The 18,242-nt window shown below is 30.4% G+C and overlaps 1 protein-coding gene across 1 annotated transcript; it reads left to right on the top strand.

Annotated features, from left to right (window-relative positions):
- The first annotated feature begins 7,087 nt into the window (after positions 1-7,087).
- On the top strand, positions 7,088-17,284 carry LOC108321992 (NAC domain containing protein 50). The gene is made up of 4 exons (XM_017553926.2): positions 7,088-7,558; positions 7,749-8,038; positions 8,334-8,546; positions 16,386-17,284. The coding sequence occupies exons 1-4, from the start codon at positions 7,324-7,326 to the stop codon at positions 17,034-17,036; spliced, it is 1,389 nt and encodes a 462-aa protein (XP_017409415.1). The 5' UTR covers positions 7,088-7,323; the 3' UTR covers positions 17,037-17,284.
- The last annotated feature ends 958 nt before the right edge of the window (positions 17,285-18,242 follow it).

Genomic DNA, 18,242 nt, shown 5'->3' with positions numbered 1-18,242 from the left:
TTATTTCAATGTAAAAATATATTTTGAACTAGAAGACTTATTTACAGTTTGATTTTTTTTACGGTTAGTTTTGCAAATAATTGTTTTAAACATTAGAAAAAGAAATAAAATAATTAAAAAAAGATATTAGTTTGAATGAATTATCGTTATCTCATATTGATTCTTGTAAAAATAATGTAAACTTGAAGTTCAAAAAATAATTCAATTACAAAATTAGTCAACCAATTACTAACACAAAAAGAGTAATTGAACCACATATATAAGTTGTTAAATGCTCTAAATAGAATTGATATTAATTCTTAATGAGAAAATGAGCTAAGAGGTAAGATGACTTAAAAAGTTAAAACTCGAAAAGATTTATTTGATATAATTAATGATTTGGTTCTAAAGAACCTTCGGTACCTGAAATTGTTTAAAATAATGACATCAAAATAAATTATATCATGAATAAGATAATATAGAATCAAAATGAAGTCAACATTGATAAGACTTTTGCATAATATAGTGATGAATGTTATAAATGACAATAAGGAACAATAACTAATGATCATTGAAAATTGTCAATAAAGAAATGATTGGTCAAAATGTAAAGATGCAATACAAGTACAAAAAGATTTATTTGCTAAACAAAAGGTTGTTATTCTTGTAGTTCACACACTTGAAGATGTAAAACCTATTGGGTACAAATGGATTTTTGCTCAAAAACAAATTGAGAAAGGTGAAATTGTTAGATACAAAGCACGATTAATTGTCTAAGGTTTTTCACAAAAACTTGGTATTGATGTTTGAAGAGACATGTTCACTAGGACTAGATGCAACAGTATTTGATTAGCCTAATAGCACAAGAAGATATGCATATACATCTAATGGATGTTCTTACAGCTTATTTGTACGATTCTCTTTAGAATAATATTTATATGAAACTCCTTGAAGGATTTAATTTGTCTGATAATGCAAATTCTAAACAAGATTATTCAATGAAATTGAACAAATCCTTTTATGGATTAAAGCAATAAGAACGTATGTAGTATAATCGTCTTAGTGAGTACTTATTAAAAGAATGGTATAGAAATAGTCTTACTTCTTAGTTCTTGATAAAGAATTAAGAAGTACCATATCTTAGTGTTATATGAATATTAATGTATCTTATTAATTATACTAGACCTAATATAGTATTTGTTATAAATTTGTTAAGCAAAATATAGTTATTCACCTACAAGTACATGTTGGACTAGAGTAAAACATATACTTTGTTACCTTAAGAGTATTATGAATATGAGTTTATTTTATCCAAATTATTCAAAAGCAAATCTAATAGGTTATGTAGATGCAAGTCATTTATTAGATCCTCACAATAATTGATTATAAACAGGATATTTGTTTACATGTGGTGACACAACGGTTTCATGACGTTTTTTTGAAACAAACAATAACAACAACATCATCAAATCATACAAAAAGTTTAGCATTACACGAGGTAAGTTGTGAATGTTTTTTGTTAATGTCTATAATTCAACATATGCAACAAACTTGTGGTTTATCATTGGGAAAAATGAAATCAACAACTATATATGAAAACAATATTGCATTGTTCAATTGAGAGGGTGACATAGAAATCTAAAAGATTTATTCATCTGACAAACCTATTTACAAAGTCTTTGTCAAGGAGAAATTTTGAGCAATTGATTAACAAGATTGAACTTTGTTGTCTTAATGATGTAAGTTTACATGAGGAGAAAAATATAATGTGATAAACAATATTGTATCAAAGAATAAAGAATGAAATACTTTTTTATATTTCACTAGGTTTTTATCCCAACAGATTTTTCCTAGTAAAGTTTTAAGGAGACACATTCTCTAATCCATACTTAAGGGAGAGTGTTATGAATAAATTTTTGTCCATTGATTTGCTAAAATTACTCATATGATTGATTGTTTGATTTATTTGTTTCAATTACTCATTATTGATTTAGTTATTTGTATTAATTATTTGTAACTCTTGAATTGTATTCTTTGAATTATAAATTTGACTTTTTCGCCATATAAAAAAATGAATATCTATTATCTCTTATTCCTTTTTTCTTCGTTCCATTTGGTATGTGAAAATTGTATGGAACTAATTTTGAATAATATAATAGTGTATTGTACGACATGACAAATTGATGGTTTGATCTTGGATGTATTGGCCATAGATATTTAATAGTTTGATGGAATGATAGTATAACATGGACAAATTATTTTACCACGCACGGGGCATGTTTCTTATGAATCTGACTTCAATATATGTATCCAGATGGTCGAAGTCTAAAATTGATATGATTATTCCTGCTTGGCTATAAGTATGAATGTGATATTATTGTTTTAAAATGTACAAATTTGTTCTTTTGGTACTTTAGCTAAGTCTTATGTCTTTATATGTTTGTGTATATATTTGTTTTATATTTTGCAATGATCACCTTAATTATGTGAATTCAGATATATATCGTAAGCATAAGCTAGCTGGTGACAAACTGAAAACTTAGAGTAAAACTTTTTATAGTTCTCTTTTTATTAGTAAAGTCTATATTACAATTATTTTTAAATAATTATAATAATAATTTACATACTTTTTATCGAGTTTGTTTTGTAATATTAAAACACATATTTTTACAGTAATTAATTGAAATTCTACTCGGAAAATTGAAATCCTGACCATACATAAATTAAAGTGTTTATCTTCATGAACTAAATATTAATAATTAAAAAATTCCCAATGTAGTTATTTTTCATATACATAGATATCGATGGATTATTGTTATCGTGTTATTTTAAATTAAGTCCAGATGATTCAGTAACTTTTCACATAAAAAAATAACAACATTTTGTAATTAAAGTCAAACACCTGGATTCAAAGTATAAGCACTTTGGGTGACCGTTGTCCTTTTCAGCATCTGACTATAAATTTTTTAAAAAAATACATACTTTCTATATATTTTGAGTTTAATTAAAATATATTAATATTATTATAATAAATTCATTATTATTATTAATTTCTAATAAATTAATTTTTATCATAATAATCTAATTAATGTTTTGAGATGTTATTTAAATTCAAAATATAAAAGATGAAGTACAGAGACACGTAATGTATGGTCAGACAAATGTAATGAGATGATTACACGTGCAACACACGTCGATGATCTATTAATTTTGAAATGCAGAAGCCTAGACCCACGCGACCACCGTATTTCAGAGTTCTCACTTAATCTGATACTGTTTCACCACTCTTAATTTAGTAGATAGATGTGAATAAACGTGCAAATTTGTAATATAATTAATTATATAGTTAAAATTTTCCTATAAATATAGCTGATTATATTAACTTTAGATAATTTTTTGATATATTATAATTAATTACAAGTATATTTTTGTTTATTTTCTTTTTCTTGATTTTTTTGTAAACATTGAAAATTCAGATATGTATTTATATGCTTATCATAGTATTTTATATTGTAATATTTTTAATTTAACAAATAAAAGAATATTTTTATAACTAGTTATAGATAATGATAAAAATATAATAATAATGAATACTAATTAATATTAATGACTAATAAATAGACATATTAATAAAAACAATATTTTACTTTATAAACAAACAACTTTCCATTTCAATAATTTTTTTCATTTATTTTATCTTCTTGTTCTTTTTATTTTCCTATACCAAATTAAGACAAAAAGTTAAGATTTCTTTTAATCATTTATAAAACTATTTCACTAATATTTTATATATAAAACCAAACATAACATTGAGTAAAAAAAATGGTCAAATATACAAAAGTTAAACTTCATATAAACTTGAAAGAACTTTAATTTAGTTAGGTGATAAATTTATGAGGATAATCATAAAAGTATGAAGGGAACAATAGCACATACAAGTATAATGTGCAAATTTGGCAGGTGAAAAAAAAGTGAGGTAAAAGGAAGATCTTTATTTATCTCAAAAAAATAACAGTCATAGTTTGTAATTATAAAGGGTAAAATTGACTATGTACATGGTAACTCTGGTTACAAGGTACATGTTTGTGTGGTTGAGTAGTGGATTACAGAGATAGGACCTCGAAGAACTAAATGACAGTGAAAGGTAAAAATCAACTTAAATAAAAAAGGAATAAAGTGTAGTTGGAATTGGATTGGATTACAGAGCACAAACTCTAAACTTTTGTTTTTCTCAAGTAGTCTATTGCATTGTTAGAATTTCAAATTTCCTTGTTTAGCATTCAAAAGTTATAAAATAAATATAGGTTAAAATTTAAATTATGTTTTAAATATAAAATATAAAATTATAACTATTTAATTATTTATTTTAAAAAATCATGGAACATTCTCACAAAAATGCAGGAATATATATATATTTATATATTTTTACCCAATTACTCATTAAAAAAATAATTAAAATAATTTTCTTAAATAGTTATTAGATGTGTGATGATTCAAAAGGAGATGGAAAATTATAAATATAATTAAGTAATATCATAACTATCATAAATTTATAAAATTATTTATATTCTGTATAATTAATTGGGACTGGTTCTCAAAATTAAATATAATATTCTATTTGATTTAAAAGACTACCAAAACAGGAAAAAATAAGAAATGAAAACTGAATTCCGAACACCTTTGTAGAAAAAAACAAACCATTCAATTAAATGTTATCTTAAAAAATTAATTTAGTTGCAGTTTTATCATTTTAATAATTGAACATTCAATGAATTGTTTAAGAATATTTAATACATTTCAATGAAAATAAATTTATTAATAAATTAAACTCACGCTGCTTCTTGTATATATTAAATTTACACTGAATTTTGACTCAATTAATTCAAATAATCAAAATAAAAAATCAATTTGACCTAAAAAGTATGGTTATATGTTTAACTTTATCTAATATATTATTTATCCAATATATTATGTTTTTATCCTACAATAATTGTAATACTTGTTAATAAAATTATTCATCTATATAAGTTTTGGCAAAGAATACTTACAAATCTAAGTAAAAAAATAAACTCATACACTAGACAACACTTGAAATTCAAGGTGAGATTACATTTTCAAAACGAAAACAAAGTAATTAAATATTTTAATGTATTTTCCAAAAGATTAACATGTTAAATAATTTTTTTTATAAAAATAGATAGTACATGTTATGTCATCTTTAATAAGATTTTTAATTAGTATGTAGACATTTTGTTGAGAGTTTTATTATCAAAAGAATTTTTACTAAGAACTTGTTAATGAAATTATTTAAATATAAAATGAAACAAAGGAAAATTCATATAGAAATTTTATTCAGTAATATATCATGACACCTCAATATTTGAATATTTTAGAAATTAAATATTTAATTTAAATTTATTTTCATGAATATAATCAATACGTTTTATATATATATATATATATATATATATATATATATATATATATATATATATATATATATATATATATATATATATATATATATATATATATATATATATATATATATATTGTAATGATGTTTTTTTACCTCAACGTAACGGTTTGAAATAAATTAACAATGATTAAATTTAATAAATACTTACAATTAAATTAATTTCAATGTATATTTAAGGTATAGGAATAATTTTATATGAAAATTTCAATGTATATTTAAGATATACGGACAAATTTTATATGTAAATTTCAATGTGTATTTAGGTATATGAACAAATTTTATATGTAAATTTCAATGTGTATTTAGGGTATACGACCTAATTTTATATGTAATTGAAAGAATGAGTTTTGTGTTGAAAATAAACTACCAAAAAATTATATATATATATATATATATATATATATATATATATATATATATATATATATATATATATATATATATATAATGATTTAAATAAATAAAAATGAATTCAATAACTATGTATTCATGAAAAGCATTATATGTGTTTATATTCTAACTCAATATAGCATTTTAGATATCTTTAAATTTTGCAATTGTTTGTGTATGAACATTTGTGTATTTGAGTAGTTATAATTATTTATGTGTGAACATTCATGTCTTTGAGTAATTATAATTCTTTCTTTACCACTTCTTGTGTCTTTCACTATACATATACATGAATGTGTATCTGATTTTATATCAATAATGTGTTTTTCTTATGAACTATTCAGTAACTATGGTTGAAAAATTTATTTTTCAACTTATATATATATAATTTATATATCTTTACGTGTAATATTGAGAACATGGATTAATATAGAAAAAATATTATTATTAATATATTTATCCATTTTTAGTATGGAATGACATTATAATACTAAATAATTATAAAACATAAATATTATAAAAAAGTATACAAAATATTAAACATAAATATTATAAAACACAAGTGAATTTTTTCATTAAAATAATTATAGTGGCTTATTTATAATTGTTATAAAACCAATGTAAAAGAAACATAAAAAAGATAATTATAAAATATAATATAACTGTTTACAAATTTAATATGAAAAACAATATATATTACATTTATATATTATATGTTAATAAAAGTTAGCTTAAAATAAGAAATAAAAATTTTTTCTCATACAAGAATGTAGACCACAACAATCTAAAATACTAAAAAATAGAAAGATTTAAAGTTGTACAAAAATAAAAGAAAAAAATAAGTTTATAAGTTTGAGGAAGTAAGTATAGACATAGTTTGACTAAAAATTATTGGTGTGAGGAGAAACACAATCCTCATTTGGTCCTCAAACAGGATGATAACAATGACAAGGATGGGCCACATATATGAAATGTGGATGGTCCCAACTTATTTCCTCACATACAATAAAAAGAAGTAAATTATTTATTCACTTCCAATATCAAAAACAGTAAATAGGTAAAAGAGAAAAAAGAAAACCCAATCATGCGGTTTCCCAAAAAGCCCTATTCAATCCATATTTACATTTAATTATTTATTCATATGCAGTAATGTAATCCAACTAAAGAAAAAAAAAATCCAAACAAAAGAAGAGGGTTCATTATTTTTGGGTTGTTGAGTTTCAAAAGAAACAGCAAGACAACATACAAACACAACCTTAATTTTCATTTTAGGAGAAATTATTAAAGAAAAAGAAATTAGAAAATCTAAATCCCTGGAAGCCACAAAGTGTTAGAATTTCTTGTCATTGAAGGTACCTTCTTTTGTTGCTTGACCCTCAATCAAAGACCAATCTTTTCCGTTTGGCGTAGGGAACTTCAGCACTGAAGCCCTAATCACCATATCCATCCCCCTTTGCTCCTTCTCCTCCAACAGCATGGGTCGCGAAACTGTGTTCCTTCCAGCCCCACCAACCACTACCACCACTATAGTGAATCCAGTGGCAGCACCAGCTGCACCACCTACCTCTCTTGCTCCTGGTTTCAGGTTTCACCCAACTGACGAGGAGCTTGTTATCTATTACCTCAAGCGCAAGGTTTCTGGTAAAAGCTTCCGATTTGATGCTATATCTGAAGTGGACATATACAGGAGCGAGCCCTGGGACCTAGCTGGTCAGTCCCTTCTCCTAAAAAAATTATTTTTCTTACTTCTCTTTGCTTAAATTTGGAATTTCTACTGTTTTATTTTCATGGGTGTCTGTTTTGTTTGGTTTCTTAGCTGCTTCACTTTAATGGATTTTTTAGGTATTTTCAGTTTTTCTGATGTTTTTATTTTTTATTACGGGGTTGAATGTGTGTCTAGATAAATCAAGGTTGAAGACAAGGGACCAGGAGTGGTATTTCTTTAGTGCATTGGACAAGAAGTATGGAAATGGTGGAAGGATGAACAGGGCTACCAACAAAGGGTATTGGAAAGCCACTGGGAATGATCGGCCAGTGAAGCATGATCAAAGGACTGTGGGGTTGAAGAAAACTTTGGTGTTTCACAGTGGGCGAGCTCCTGATGGGAAGAGGACTAATTGGGTCATGCATGAGTACAGGCTTGTTGATGAGGAGTTAGAGAGAGCTGGGACTGGATCCTCTCAGCCTCAGGTGAGATTATAGAATTAATTTTAGAAATTGAAGCCTGAGATGACCCCAAAATGTATGAATTTGTACTGTTTACATCTGCAACTGGGGTTTCTACCTGTTTTCTTAAGGAGATTAGCTTAGTTATTTTATGTGGTTCTCAAACCAAAATTGTATTTATGACACTTAGATGCAGGTTTCTAAGCTATGTTCTTTAGTAAATGTCAAAAGAATAGTTTGCTATGTACTGCACTATGGACATTGTTATTGTGTCACACATGTTAATAATTTTTGTGCATTTCTCTTCTGGATGGAGAAGGATGCGTATGTTTTGTGTAGAGTGTTTCACAAAAATAACATAGGACCTCCAAATGGGCAACGATATGCACCCTTTGTTGAAGAAGAGTGGGATGATGCATCTGGAATGGTTCCAGGGGCAGAGCCTGTGCATAATGGCTCTATCGCCCACCAGCCACGTGTTGAAGGCAACAATGGTGTTTTATTTGCTGAAGGGAGAAATGGTGTTCTACAGGTTAGTTAGCTCCTAGTTCTTTGGGAGTCTATTATGCTACTAATGATTAATTTTTTGGATTTATGCTAGAATAAATTTGTTGATGCTTACATTTAATTAATGCGCAACCGTTGAATGTTTATTCTAAAAGCAATGTTATCAATGGTGGATGTTTATTAAAAAAATACTGTAATCAACTGTGCATGACAAAAGGGCAACGTTCCACCATATAAATATGCTCCATTGCAGCTTCTAGTACTGTCATAGCAGGCTTCCTTTCCTAAATTTCCTATGGTGATAAGCATACAATCTGCTGCACCATCCTAGCTCTGTTATATTTTTAGCCTTCCATGTCAAGGGGGACTCTTTATTCTTTAAATTCATTGCATCTTCCTTTCTGCCATAATATTTAGGAAAAAATAGTAGAATTGATAACTGGTCCGCTTCAATTTAATATGTCGATTATATGTCAGTTGTAAATGTGCGGTAATAATGTTCCCCACTTTACTTCGAGATTTTGTCCGTTTTTATCCTTTATTCCCTTGGTGGATTCTTTGTCTTTTGTATTTCTCCACTTTCTTCATTGCCGTATTAATGTTTTTTTTTTCTTTTCTCCATAACAAAAAATATATATAATAAGTTATAAGGTATTTTAGATATTTGTTGTATTCTCTTATATACATGTCTGTGTGTGTGTATATTGATTTAATGGATTTTGCTATTCCTTTTCTAATTGACCTAGATTTTGAGCACTGAAAATCAATCCATGCTCTAATACAGTTTTAGTAGATACTGTTTTTTGATTTTCAAGTGAAACAGCTATTCTTCTTTCTCTGTTCATTTAACTATTGTTTGAGTGGCACAATTTTTCATCTTGAACTCTGAATGTTCACCCAGCTTTCTGAAATAGGTGATTGCTTTTTCTAAGTTCTGTATTCAACATCAGAAGAATCTTGCAACATAAAAACTTGCATTTTATAGATAAGCAATGTTAAAAAACGAAGAGTGACTCAGATGGAAAATCTCATGTTTGGTTTATCTTATTTCGGATGGTATTTCCAGATTTCCAAGAGAACTTTTGAGAAAAATGCAATTACTTACCCAATATAATTTGTTTCCAAACAGGCACCAAGTTCTGTTTGGGTTACACGTTGTGTATGTGGTTCAAATACCACTGGAACCTATAGTCAAAATTAGGAACCGGGAGATCCATAAAACATTATTTTTGCATATACTTTGGCCTTTGATGTTGAAATTCATTATGCTCGTTGTGGAAGTGGCATTGTGGAAATATGTGCTATTTAAGATTCTGTGTGAGATCATGGGATTCTTTAAACTACCAATTTCAAAGACAATGGAACAGAAATGAGCAAGCACTAATTTTAGAGTCTAGGTTAGCTTGAAAAACGGGTCAAAATGAAAGATCTTGAATTTGTGAGTACATTTGTAGGAAATAATCTCTTTCACTGACTTTACTCTTCTTTGTGAAGGCGTGAACCCTTTCAAGACAAAACAAGATATGGTTGTCACTTTTGTCCAAGTCCTTTGACTTAGTTGGGCATGGTGTTGCCATCAACAAAAAATGATAAAGAAGTTACAGCAAAGTTCTAACAGCAAAATGGTCATGGTTCGGCAACCTTAATCCACAAATTGGCCATAGAGGATGAATAAGAGAACCATTTTGCACCATTGGATTCAATTTCCAAATAATTTACTCTTCTTTGTGAGTACATTTGTAGGAAATGATCTGTTTCACTAACTATACTCTTCTTTGTGAAGGTGTGAACCCTTCCAAAGACAAAACAAGATATGGTTGTCACTTTTGTCCAAGGCCATTGATTTAGTTGGGTGTGGTGTTGCCATCAACACAACGATGAAGTTACAGCAAATGGTCATGGTTCAGTAAACTTAATTCTTAAATTGGCTATAGAGGATGAATAAAGAGATCCATTTTCCTACAGTGGAGTCAATGTCCAAATATCTTTTTACAGTGGCAGAAATTTAAAAGCAACCTCTTTAGCACTACCAACAAGCCCAACATTGAGAGTCGTAATTGTGAGTTTTTGGCGCCTGTTAAGTTTTAAATCCTTTGAAATTTTGTGGTTTCTTTGTGAGGGTGTACATGTGTAGGAGTTAGGTTGGGTCAGGAAAAGTGACCATTGGGGAGGAATTGTTCCTTGATAGAAGGGAGAAACTCCATAAAAGGTTTGATACCATCTACAATTAGCACATTAAGGGTTCCACTAGTTACAACTTTGACTCTTGCATGAATAGATAATGTTTATGCTGGTGGCACAATAAAGAAGCCTTAGGTGTCTCATCTTAAATTTCGTGAAATCAAGTTAACTAAATGACTTTAACAAATGACAGTGTTAGAGGTGTTGGTGTGGTTGTATGTGTCAGTAACCACGAACTGGAAAGAGAGAGAAAAGAAAGATTTTTATTGAAAAGAACAAGAAATAGGAGAGCACTCTCTCCTCCAAGGGTTTCCCAACACAGATTTCTCCTTTCGCAAAGAGCTAATGCTCAATCTACAAAAGTGAACCTCATTCCTCCTTCTCACAACAATGTAGTGCTTGTGAATAGTGTTATGCATACTGTTCACTTGACCTGCTAAACCTCGTAAAGCTAGACTCTAATATGATCTTAAAAAGTAAGCTTTAAACTTAGTTCAATTTCACAAAACCAACTTGTAATGTTGAGTTAGGTCTAAAACTCACTTTCAAAGTTGATATCAAAAGCCTTAGCAAAGTCTGTTAGGGCTATTGTACCACTTCTTATTGGATTGCTATTTGATCACTTACAAATATGTAGTCTCAGATTTTAGATGTCGAGTTCTTACCATGAGGGAGTGGGTTGGAGATTTCACATTAACTATCATATGGATAAATTATAGTATACAAGTGAGTGCAACCTTTACCTTACAAGTTGGTTGTGTGAGGTTGAGCTTAAAACCCACAGTTTTTAATAAATTTATTTATTATTCTCCTTTGTTAATTGTTGCAACAAAGTCTCTAACTACTGTAACAGCTCATTCTATTAGAATTTTCCCCTAAATGAGCTTTCTTTTTAACCGTGCCTCCCCTTTGAAATAGAACCTTGTCCTCATGGTTGAATTTTGGTAATTGTTGTTAAATGCTAGTTTTGTCCTCCAATGTTGCCTCTTCAAGTGTTTTTCCCTTCCCTCTTCATCCTCTCATTTCTTGACTTTCCAACATCACAATTTCTCCTTCCTTAGTGATTTGTTCACCTTCATCCAGGATCACAATCCTTGAGCCCTTTTTTGGAGCCCTCTTGGCACCACTCTATCCCCTCCTTGAAACTTGAGATTTATACCTCCATAACATTTCCGTTAATCCCCAAAGTTTTTTTCATAATTCACTGCTTCTTCAATATCAATAGTTACACTCCATATTGCATCAAATCTTTTGGGTCTTGTGGATGCACACCTTCCTTTTAATGTTTTGATGTAACCCTGCAAGAAAATACCCCAACAATTGTTTATTTGTTGTAAATGGAGCTTAAGCAACCAACAACCCAAACTCCCGAACATATAACTCTTCACTTGTGTTTTGACTCAATGCTGCCAAGCTCTTATAGGTCAAACCTCTCATTCAACCTCGAAACCTCCTTAATAGCATTATAGTCAATTCCTCCTGAGTGCCAATATTGGTATCAATTTACTGCATTTCCTTCCATACTGATGAATGCGAACTTCATTTTCTCTTTTGCTTCACTTGTTAAATAAATTTCACCCTTGTGATGCACCCCAATGGGTCGTTTTTCTTCAAAGGTATGTAACTCCAACTTCTTCACCCATGTGTGTGGAGCTTCTTCTGATTCATAAAAGGTCACCACCCCCATTTCTTTTGTTGTATTCTACCTTGTTTTTCCATCCAAATTTGTTAGCATCTCCTTTATGTCATTGATGCCTTCTACACTATTGTTTTTAGGAGTGTACTCTCCTTGATTGTTGGTTGTCTGCTTCAGTTTCTCTATTGCGGATTCCAAGGTTGAGAATTTGGCTTTGTCTTGATCCATTCATCTCCAATTTGGACTCAGCAGGTCACACCAATTTGTTAGGAACTAGGCATTGACAAGAATAAGAAAAGAAAGACTTATATTGAATAGAATGAAAGAACAAGAGATAGGAGATCACTGTTTCCTCCTAGGGTTCCCCTTCACAAAGGATTTCTTCTTTCATAGAGAGGTAATGCTTTGTCTACAAAAATGAACCTCCTTTCTCCCTCTTCTCACAACAAGTGTATTTATTATTCTCTTTTTCCGAACTATTCTAACAAACTTTCTAAGTATCATAACAACCTATTCTGATATACTATGGCTTTAGGCACAATATCTTTTCCTTACTAACAATATGATAAGGTATGGTTTGTAATTAAGTACAATTGTGATTGTAATTACTAAATTAGGGTGTTGATTATGTACAAAATTTATTTGTTTTGTTTCCTTGTTTACTTAGTTTGGGTTGCCATATTAAAAACTCCTGATTTGAAGGGGCCCTACTTAAGTATTCAAAGCCTACCTGCCTTCATTACTTGATGTTTTTTTGGCACATTCAATGTGCCCTTAGAAGTGCAAACCAGCAAGGTAGCAGTATTAGTTTGACCTCTGCCATTGCCACTTCATCTACCATCAGTGGTGTATGTTAAAAAGGAATACTAGGGTTGACAACATTTTAAAATTAAATATTTTTATCATTTTTATTTCCAGAAAAAAATTGGGCTTAGAGGTATTTTTTTTTTTAATTTGGGAGGAAGTGGTCATGGCCCTGCCACTGTCTACCACCTTCATGATCAATCTAATTGATGACCCTACTAGGAGAACTGTCTTGTTAAGATTGATTTATTGCTGAAGTTTGGTTGTCATCAAAGTACTGACATGTCGTCAATTGCATGAAGAGCTCCAACTCTTGTTTGGTTGTACTTCCTTTGTTGATGTTTACAACCACATTCATTGCACGTTGGACCCTTGGCTGCTGAGTCTGTTTACATTGGGTATGAATCTAGAAAAAAGGGATACAAGTCTTATAATCCCTAGACTTTTCATGCCTTTGTGATTGTTTTACCATGGATGTAACCGACAAAGCTGTCTTTTACATTGGTCCTCGTATTCAAGTGGAGAGCCGTTAGGATACTAAGTCTCAAACATGTTACACTTTCTCCTTATGTGGGATAATACGGTAATATTGACTCCTTAGGAAGAAGTTGCTATTGAAGAATCAACTGCAGATCCTGAAGAAGCAGTTGCTGCATAGAACATGGGAAAAATATAACTACCAAAGGAAGCAGATAATATTGACAAATACTACCAGCACTAGTATCTAAGAAGGAAAAAAACCACTTGATATTAATGATTTGTTTGAGGAAAGAAAAGTGTTGTTGAGGCAAGTATCTATATCTCACTTTGTATGTACTAATAATACTTTTTCTGTACAACATTAGAGTTTTGTTTCAGCTAGTGATTCTATCAGGATTTCCAAAACTGTCCAAGAGGCCTATAGGATGAAAATTGTGTTCAAGTCATGGAACATATGTGGAATTAGATGGATATACACTGAAATATCAATTTGATGGTATATTGGGTTGATACAAGGCAGGCTGGTTGGAAAAGGGTATATCCAAACAAATGGAATAGACTATGAGAAGACATTTGTTCATTTACAAAGATGAATACCATTAGGATTACTCTCTCATTTGTAGCTCACTTTGGATAGGATCTACATCTTTATGATGTAAAAAAAGGCATTTCTGCATGAAGACTTGGAGGAGGAGGTGCATATGGGGAATTGGACCGTGACTAAAGGTTTGGTAAAGTGGAAACATCAACTTCCGGAGGATCACGTGGGAGTTTTACTATGATCTTTTGTGGAGACTTCCTTCCTTCCATCCCTGAGGATAAACATGTTTCCAAGGGTGGTTAATGTCAGAAAAGAAAGGTTAAAAAGGAAATTGTAATAGTTGCGGCCTGGCCCAACTGTATTGTTGGAGAGTACATTATGGTAGTTACTCTTCAACTACACACTGAGAAAATAATAAATAGTTGAGTAATCAATCATTCTTCTAACCAGTTCTTGGTAGCTCTGCTTCTGAATAAAAAAACTTTGAAATTCTTCATCTCAGAATTCCCTATTTTCTTCCATAGTCCTTTAAATCTGAAATTCCTAGAACTATCGAAACACCCATATCAGATTATGTACAATTTCAATTTGTGATTTTTTTTCCTTATTTCCTTGATTAGGTTAGCAGCATTTCGGTTTATATCTGTGTATAAATCTTTAATGTTGCAATTAAGAGAAACAATTCAGTCTTTCCTCTCTTCTCTAATTATAAGCAGGGGTCTTGCATGTCTTTGTGCTAGGAGGTTAAGGGTCATGCTATGTAAAGACTTCTAAGGCTTTGGTACATTGGTTGTTGAAAATCCAGTAACAAAGAAAATTTTAGATGAGACAAAATCGGAAGTGTTTATGAAAAAGGGCCATTGGTTGAATCTTGAGCTCACTATAATCGTTCTTTGGATATATTAAAAAGGACTCTACAGTTTGTGTGTGTAATGGGGAAGGTTGTGAATCTGCGGGAATCATGTATTCAAAATGTATTTGGTTTAGACCAAAGGATTCCCCAGGAAAAGAAATCTTGCTAACATTAATCATCATCATTGGGTTCGTAGCACCCTTTTAAGACTGGTTTCTAGATTTCATTATATTTCTTATTTGATTTGATTAAAAGTCTAGTGCTAATTAATGAGCTCTGGTCATATCGTATCATTGCATATCATCTATCAATCAATATTTTATTACTGTTCTTTCCTTCATTCCTTCACTTCCTAAATTCCTGTAGTTTCAACATGAGTTACAGCCATAGTCACCTTTCTATCACAAATAACATTTGAATTGTTAGTTATGTTCACTTATCTTAAACTCTATGAATTGCATCTCAGTTATGTATGTTATCTGGTGTGATGTATCCAAGATGCCCAACTAAATCAGCTTTTGTTATGTTATGATCTTCACCTTTTCACTTTCTCTACTATTGAGCATCTTGTTGGATTTACATTCATGACTTATACACTGTTATATTTCTAATTGGAAAGCATGAGAGTCCAAAAGCTTCTATCCACATACATCTCTAGCTGAAGTATATTATTTGCAAAATGCATGATACTGGCTGCTGCAGATTCTTGATAAAAGCTGAGTTGACCCTAGGTTGAAACCTATAGAGATAGGAAATTTTTCTTTTTGACTTTACCATGTTTTGCATTGTAGTTTTAGCCTCACCTAGGGTGTGATACATGCCATTGAATTCAAGATCATTTGTTTTTCCTCCTATCTGGATCGGAAGTTACTGTTATATGGTGATATATTTTATGGTTGGTGTAATTCATAATCGTTGGTTTAGTAGTGTGTTGATGATGTTGTTGATTTTATTAGAAGTTTTAGTTTCTACGTTTCTTGGGTTTCTATCTGCCAACATTGATTCACTGATTTGGAACTTGGCTCATCAAATATGTATATTCAAGTATGTGTTTTAGTAGTCTTTCTTGCTTTTTAAGATTTCCAGTTTTAACAATATATTAAAAGACTCGGGACTCAATTGTGGATGGTGGAAGTTTATTTGTAATATCTTTTCGAGCATAGGCTGTGTTTTATGAAGAAATAGTTGAAGTTCTTATTGTTGCACTACAATGCAGCTTCTATTTTATGAAGTCTTGATGTGTGACAATTGTGGCAACCCTTCACTCTTGAAAATCTTTATCGAGGATCTGAAATTTGATGATCTCAAGTTACTGATTCTGTTTTGTGTACTGTTCCTTGGTTTCACATTTGGTTGTGTTCTATTTCAGGACACTCAATCCATCAATAAAACTCCATTTGATGTGAACAAGCTTCCTATAGAAACTCAAAATCTTCTAGCTGTTTGCAAGAGAGAAAGCATGGCTGAGTATCCATCTCCTGAAAAGGATGATAATAATTGTAAGCAAGTGGATGAGTACCCTTCACCCCAAACAGACAATCCAAAACCCTTCTCTCTAATATACAAACGAAGGCGGCATAACTTGAACTCCAACCACTCTAATGTTTCTGGAGATTCAATCCGAACTGGTCAGGATCCATGCTCCTCTACAATAACTACTGCAGCAACAACACTCCCAACCACCACTGCTGGTGCCGAAACCACCAACTCTGCACCAAAAAAGCATTTTCTGTCTGCACTGGTGGAATTTTCCCTGCAAGAGTCCCTTGAATCTAAGGAAAGTCTTGCTTTGATCAAGGCACCGGATTTTGATGCCGAAAACCTTGAGTCATCCATGTCTCCAAGCTCTGCCAAGTTCATCAAGAACTTGCAGAATGAGATCCATAAGCTTGCAGTCGAAAAGGAGACAATGAGGTTTGAGATGATGAGTGCTCAAGCGATGATTAACATTCTCCAGTCTCGTGTTGACGTTCTCAGCAAAGAAAATGAGGATTTGAAGAGAATGACCCAAAATCCTTAGACATTGGCAATGCATGCTCTTCTATCAGTTTAAGTTAGTTACAGCTGGTAATGAAGCTCGTTGTTCGGGACATTTTATTTCTGAGTAAGGATTTTAGTTCATTTCTATGGCCAAACTTGTCAGTGTTACAATTCCAAACTTGTCATCGTGTATCATATGACTTCCAATTTCCCATTGTCGTGACAGTGTCAGTGTTAGTTATTGCTTCTCTTTATTCAATAGATTAGCACCTCAATTTGAAGCTGAAATTTTATGACGTTCGTTCCATTGAGTCTTAAGGTAGTTGCACAAATCATATTTCAAGTGATCAGAATGCTTTTTAGTCCCTTTTCTCTTCATATTTTCCTCTTTTTATTAAATGACAGGTATCTTAAGATTTAGAAGGCTTAACATTAAAAGTTCACATATGATTTTTGCATCACACAAAAACTTGTGAAAATTATCTTAAATGACTTTCTCATGCATAGTATTTAGAGAAAATGTAAAGTGAATTAAAACTACTACTACATTTGTCATGGGATTTGATAGAAATCCATGGAGCAGCTCCCCATTATTATCATTCAAGGAAAATAATTGAAAAACCTGTCTTTTATTAATAGATTATAAATATTTCTAAATTTATGTGCACATCATCAACAAAGATAATCCTTAAACAGGTTATTTCACTATATTTTGTGAAATACATTTTTCATCATAACCTTTATAATTATTTGGTAAAAAGGAAAACATATGTATTGATTCATATCTTTGTGTTTTTTTTTTTTTGGCTATTCTAGCACAAAAACAAATGATAACAAAAACAGCTTCAATGTAGTTTTAAACATTATAAAATGAAAGTAAATATAAAGTACAATAGAAAATTTTAACCTTATACACTCATATGGCTTTCACATCAACTAACATTAGTTTAATCAACATACTTAACCCTACTCAGATCATCAGTTTGGTTCATAACTAGTTTATATATTTCATTAACATTCAAACTAGTTTACTTATATTTTAATTATTAAAAGTTTACTTATATTTTAGAAACTATCTATATACATGCCTCAAACTGTAGAAATCGAGCTGGGAGGTATAATACCAATTTGTATTATCTGGGAAATATACTCTTCATTATGAATATATATAAATTTTCTGGACAAACTATCCAGAACATACAAATACAAACACAACACATTAATTTCTCAAACTCACAACATACAA

Source organism: Vigna angularis, chromosome 3 (assembly GCF_016808095.1).
Source record: "Vigna angularis cultivar LongXiaoDou No.4 chromosome 3, ASM1680809v1, whole genome shotgun sequence".
NCBI classification, from domain to species: Eukaryota; Viridiplantae; Streptophyta; class Magnoliopsida; order Fabales; family Fabaceae; genus Vigna; species Vigna angularis.
The sequence above is the reverse complement of the archived record's forward strand: the minus strand, read 5'-3'. Positions and strand labels throughout refer to the sequence as shown.

Coding starts and splice junctions, on each gene's coding strand:
- LOC108321992 (XM_017553926.2), top strand. CDS start 7,324: ATGGGTCGCGAAACTGTGTTCCTTCCAGCCCCACCAACCACTACCACC. Junction 7,559..7,748: donor CGAGCCCTGGGACCTAGCTG/GTCAGTCCCTTC, acceptor ATGTGTGTCTAG/ATAAATCAAGGTTGAAGACA. Junction 8,039..8,333: donor CTGGATCCTCTCAGCCTCAG/GTGAGATTATAG, acceptor TGGATGGAGAAG/GATGCGTATGTTTTGTGTAG.